This window comes from Trachemys scripta, chromosome 14 (genome assembly GCF_013100865.1).
Source record: "Trachemys scripta elegans isolate TJP31775 chromosome 14, CAS_Tse_1.0, whole genome shotgun sequence".
In the NCBI taxonomy this organism is placed as follows: domain Eukaryota; kingdom Metazoa; phylum Chordata; order Testudines; family Emydidae; genus Trachemys; species Trachemys scripta.
Genome location: NC_048311.1, coordinates 18,961,691 through 18,967,823, shown reverse-complemented (window position 1 = coordinate 18,967,823; position 6,133 = coordinate 18,961,691). Strand labels below are relative to the sequence as shown.

Sequence of the window (6,133 nt, the reverse complement as noted above, 5' to 3'; positions counted from 1 at the left end):
TGTTTTGTGCAGGACGGAGGAAATGCAGCCCTACCTTTCTGGAACGTCCCTTGTAAGGAAGGACAGATCAGAGCGCTCATCCGGGCTGCTGGCAGCATACCACAAATACAGCAACACTTCACATGCAGGCTGCCAGTGGCTCCCAGCATACCTGGCTCTCCCACACCAGGGCCAGGCCTGCCCGCTCTATTCTCACCCTGAGGGCAGTTTGAATTTAAATCAGGAAGGCCATTATTTCCATCCACCCCACCCCTGCTCCACGGCTGCAGCCCCTCCCACCAGACCCTGCTCACTGTCTGGAGTTAACCCACCCTCTGCCCTTAGCAGGGAAACCGCGCCCAGGGTCTATGCTAGAAAACGTTGCTGTTATCGTCATGTCGGGTAGAAACCAGCCAAAGCCCTAGCGTGGTGTTTTTCTAGACCAGCCAAAGCCCTAGTGTGGACAGAGTCCTTTCACCAGGATATTTTGTTTGGGGACCTGGTAGCTATACTGGCAAAAGCATGCGTTGCCAGTGTAAGCAGTGTCGACACTAGGAGAGTTGGTTGGTATAGCTACACGGGCAAATCTTTCCTAGAGTCGACTAGGCCTGTGTTAAGGGGCAGCTCTGCTCCTGCCGCTCAGCCTGTTACCGCATGAAGGCGCTTGTTTAAAATCCCATAACAGGACCTTTGGCCAAGAAGCAAGCACAGAGCCTGCATGTGAACTTGCACCAGCATGGAATTCAGACAGGACCTAGGCCGGGCTCTCCGTGCAGTACAAAAATTGGCCAACTGCTTGATCCCAATAGTACAGGGGACAGCTTCCACTGTAGGAGAAGACTGCTGCAGAAGCATCAAGGACTGCTAGTGGCAGTCAAAGCAGGCAGCATTTAAAGCCTTCATGTGAGAAAGCGGAGATGGCAGCAGCAGGAAAAAGCAGTTGGCACTAGCCAGAGTGATGGGCAGTGCAGTTCCATTTATCACCACACGAGGCAGACTTGAGTTCTGGGACTGTAAACGCCCCCAAATAGTGTCCAGGAATGACACAAACCACATGAAAGTCTCATGGGGCTTGTCACTGGAACGCCCTTGATTGTCTCCAAGCACCAGGATTCAGTAGCTTAGTAAGTTTCACAGACAGCGAAACCTGGTTGAATCTGCAGTAAGAGACCGTTGCAGATGACCAAGTCAGTGAGAAAACCCACAAGTAGAGAAATAAACGATAGTCACCTTTGAGTGCCATGTGCCATTACATGGGGTCTGATGTAGCACCAATGAAGAGACTCCAGCAAGCTTTGGGTTGGGATACAGCATTAGCCATATATAAAGTGCATGGAAGGCTGGTCTAGCACACTAGAGAGGAAGGAGGGTCCAGTGGTTAGAGCACTAGCCTATGATCTTTGAAGACTTGGGTTGAGTTCCTTGCACCACAGATTTCCTGAGAGACCTTGTGAAACTGACTCTGTGCCTCAGTTCCCCCACCTGTGAAATGGGGATAATCCCATGACCCTACCTCCCAGGCACGTTAGAGTGAGAGGTGCTCAGATGCTAGGTACCATCGAGAGGAATTACACAAGTCGTAATGAGACCACATTGTTCTCTCTTCACTGGGCAGTGGTATGAGGGCATCTGCCCAGTGAGAATGACTGCATTTGGGAGAAGAGCTAAGGAAGCAGTGGTGGGTTCTGCTACAGGGTAACTGACCCAAGACCCTTCAAGGGCCACAAATTAAGACGACAGCCAGGTTAATTAAGAAGAGTTAGACAATTTGTATTTCGCCATAATTGAATTTATGCTTCGGCTTTAGAGTCAACCCTGGTTCTGTTTATTCCACCCTCCCTCCCCCCAACTGGTCACAAAACAAGTGTCACTACCCCCACCTAGTGTCCTCCATCCAGCAGCAGCGACTGAGCCCGGAAAACGGGCTTTGTGCACTTCTCATTAAATACAGACATTTATTAAAGGAAAGACAGTACTTAAAAGCATCAGTGATACAGGGTAGAGCTCCAGGTTTTGGATAAAATAGCATGTTGGGGGTGGGGGGAAGAAGAGGAGGACTGGAGGCAGTATGGAAAAAACAAACAAAAAACCACACTGTATGTAGCCACCCACCCAGCCCAAGTGTGCTGGGAACACCATGTGGCCCGGCCCCAGCACAATTCGTGTTTGCTAACCCAGGGAGAGGTTTCCAGAGGCACAAGTGTGATGGGAGAAGCTGTTTGATCGTTGTGAGCTAAAGGGGCCCATCTCCTTGCTTCGTTTACAGAGACGGCTGATCATAAGCCAGACAAGCCTTCAGGGTGCTTAGAGCAATATGTACTGACCCCGCCCACTGCCACGGCTCAGACGAGCAACGCCCGGCATTCGTTATTCAAACTTTAACTGACATTCCTGCCTAGCCAGAGAGGAAGTACAGCATGGGCAGCAGCAGGGCAAGCTTCCTCTGTTGTTGACCCAACCCCAGCCCACATCTGTGCAGGAGATGGCAGTTTGGTCTCCACCCATTATTCAAGCCTTCGCCTCACTGCTGAGCAGGTGCACGTGATGTGGATACATATCCACAGGGCTGCGAGCCAGCAGCACATGACACGCAACGTACTGAACAGCCGCCAGAAGGTAAACATGGTCCGTCGTAGGCTGTATCCGAACTAGGGACCAAGGTGAAGGCCTCCGTCTTTCCATTATTAACATGCGCTTAAAGCTTCCAAAGTCTGTGTTAAAGGAGGCACTTTCCACTTCTGTTCATGGATGGAATCATTTTAATTTATTGAGGACTTAAAAAGAACTTATATTTGCTTCTTTAAAACAAGGTCTCAGCCAGTAATGCAGCAGTGTAACTTCAGAAGCCCAGTTCTATGTGGTCCGAATACCATGCTTAAGAGCTTAATTGTTATTTCTCTCTATCATGAGATCCAAAGTCTCCTAGTTACAAGATAATTAAACTTTGGGTTACTTGTTTACCGAAAGAGTCGAATGGCCTAGTTAATATACAGGAACATAGCATGGAACCATATCAGATAGTATCTGGCATGCTTTTACTAACTGGATAGTTATTTTACTTGGGCCCTAGAAGATAGAGAAATACCAAATCTTAAGGAATAAACTGTGTGCTTTTGCTTTTCCAAGATCAGGATTTGGACACTGAAGGGACAGCCGACAGTTCCTCTTTCACCCAAAATCTACCCCTCCAAACCCTTGTGGGTTAAAAGAAAAAGGTAATATTGTGGCAAAAGTGGAGAATCACCCTCTGACAGTCATGTCATATGAGAGGAGAATTCAGAAACCCCAAGGGTCTGAAGCAAGGTGGGGCTGTATCAGTTGCTAACTAATCCACGCCCCCCCTTCTTGTGCCTTCCTCAGCAAACGCACGCACACTGACCCAGAACTGTCAGCAGCATGTTACTCTGTTAGTTCATCGTTAGGACAGTGTCCTGGTCACCCTAGCTAGGAACACACGGATTCCGGTAGTAAGCCAGATGGAGGCAAGTCCAGCTTCAATGCAGTCTGCTCCTCTGTGCTTACAAAGGAAAACTCCAGCCTCAAAAATCCTATTCCTTGCATGTAATCCCCAAGCATCAATGGTTTTCAAAAGGGGGCCTTTACTACTTTAAAGAGCAAACAGAAAAAGGTTGGGATACTTTGATGATGAAGATTGGGACTGAAAAAAATAAGTGTCGCTGAGGGCCCAATTCCACCACCCCTCCTTGGGCGGAAGTGGTACCTTAAATATGCAAACAGACTGATTGCTACAGAGCCGTTTTCACAGCCAAGCACTGCTCAACTTGAGTAAGTGGGCAGAATTAGCCCTTCTGCACCACATTGGAAATCGGATTCTGCATCAGCCTGAGCAGGGTCATTAAAAACGGTCAGTTTCCTCTGAGCCAGGCACCAGCATTCAGCCTGGAGCCGCTAGAATGACAGGTATTCCCAATGACCACTTGAGGACTCTTACCAGTGAGCATTTGGTTCAGGCGCTATGGCTGATCACTGGTGTTTCTCTAGAGCCTTATGGAGGTAAGAAATATTGGAATATAAAAAGTGCCCCCTGCAAAAGGGGTTCGTTTTCACAGTACGATTCACAGTACCCGCAAGGCACGGAGATGGGATGGGGCTACAGGATGTGAAGCCCCATCTCACGCCATTAGGCAGAAGGAGGGAAGGGCGGGGCAGGAAAGGGAGACCATTGAAAGAGATGCAGTGGGGCGGGGAGGAAAAAAGAGGCAGATTTTGCTGACAGAGCTCAAGGGGTGTCATTCAGGTGCTTTCAAGGCAAGCCCTGAAACGCCTCATTCTTGGGGCTTCGGTCCCATAAGGAAGGATCCAGTAGTTTTGCCATGGAAGGATTCACTGAGGGTGAGAGGGAGAGGCACTGGAGGGGGGCTGTTCGGCAACACAAGTCCCTGCACAGGGCCGTCACCTCAGAGCACGGCCCGCCACTGGAGGCCTTTCCCTAGCATGGAACAAAAGCACCAAAGTCTCCCATGTTCCCAATTTGGTTCGAGTCTTTGCCAGGTGAAGTGGCTGCTGGGCTCCCAGGCCAGCAGCTGCACCTGGGGATTATGGCTTTTCAATGTGGGATGACAGATCTGTCTCACGTTGGCCAGACAAGATGCAAACCAGGTCAGTTCAGCTCCACTCCTTCCCACATCCAGCAGTGACCAACCAGGGCAGCTCCCCCACTTGTCCACAAAATAACAGCACCTGCCCAGCACCAGCGCTAAGGGACAGACTGTGGCAGGCCTAGCCCTGAGTGAACATCCTGCATGGCTTTAGACAGCCAAGAAGAGGACTGGGGCACTTAACAGCAACGTCGCCCCTCTCTGTTGCACTGATTTGAAGTCACTTTCCCAGGCACTGAGAAAATCCACCTGGTGCCAACTTTCCATGTTAAAACCTCTGCCCCATCCTGCCCTGTCTCCAGGCTGTGGGGTCAGTGCAAAACCTGGTCCAGGTCATACTTCTCGCAGAACTTGCTGGTGAAGGGCAGGCAGGTGAGATACTCGATCCAGTGCCAGTTGATGGGGTAGACATAGAGCCAGATCACCAGGGAGGCAAAGAGACCCAGAAAGACCACCATGGAGACAATGATCATGGCCCGCTTGCGGTACTTGTCCCCGGTGCCAAAGGTGATGTAGGGGAGGAAGGCAAAGGACAGCAGGAGGCCGCTGAGGAAGCCGAAGATGTGGGCGATATTGTCGATCCAAGGCAGGAGGCCGCACAGAAACAGAAAGAGGACGATCCCAAAGAGGTTCAGAAAAGCCTTCCAGGGCTTCTCTAGGATCTGCCAGCTTTGAAAGAGCTCCACAAAGAGGCAGGCCAGCAAGCCAAACTGGGATCCAGCAGGGCCAACCTGAGGGAGATAAAGATGGGAGTTACAGTGGGTCCCACTAAAACTTAATTCAGTTACAGGAGTAAAAGCAACGTGGTCCAGTGGTTAGGGCACCATGGGAATCAGGAGAACCAGGCTCTATTCCCTGCTCCGCCACTGACTTGCTGGATGACCTTGGGCCAGTCACTGCTCTCTTGGTGCCTCTCTTTCCACTCCCAGGCTTTGTCTGCTAGTGTGTAGACAGAGCGCTGGGACTAGATAAACCACGGCAAGGGCTCATTCAACTATTTTGACACGTGCTGTCCTTCGTTTAAATCCTGAGGTGAAACAGCAATAAACTGCTCCCCTGCGGCCTGGGCTCTGTCTCATCACTTGCTTTTGCTTTACCACTAGAGACACCAAGTTAAAGACAAATATCCAGCTCGAGCCAATGGTGGTCCAGACAGCTTTTGGTGCATCCAGCTAGCACAGCGATCAGCTTTCCCAAGACGCCTGTAATTTATCACAGGCAGCAAACAGCCGCGGGAGGGGGAGTTGGATTCTGTTTCATCCAAGGGCAGAACCTGTTACTGGTGCAGGTGGGTGAGACAGGAAGAGACCCAGCAAAGGGAACGGACCAGCAGTGCTCCCCCTACTCTGCACACCAGAGGGGTAGGGATGACCGAGGTGAAGCGGAGGAGCAGCGAGGACGGGGAAGGAAGAATTAACCTAACGCTCCCATTGGCGGCTTGGGACAAGAGCCCCGGTGCCTGGCGCTGCTCAGACCTGCTGGGAAGTGGCCATAGAAAGGAGAGTTCAGTGCTCTGGTTTCCAGAGAAGTCAGTA

At 50.7% G+C, this 6,133-nt stretch overlaps 1 protein-coding gene across 3 annotated transcripts in view; it reads right to left on the bottom strand.

Annotated features, from left to right (window-relative positions):
- Positions 1–2,725: 2,725 nt before the first annotated feature.
- RHBDF2 (rhomboid 5 homolog 2) overlaps positions 2,726–6,133 on the bottom strand; it is an 81,060-nt gene continuing 77,652 nt past the window's right edge. For all 3 annotated transcript variants that reach the window (XM_034790050.1, XM_034790051.1, XM_034790052.1), the window contains one exon: positions 2,726–5,329. In XM_034790050.1, coding sequence (XP_034645941.1) covers positions 4,910–5,329 — 420 coding nt within the window. In that variant the 3' untranslated portion in view covers positions 2,726–4,909. The remainder of the gene's footprint in view (positions 5,330–6,133) is intronic.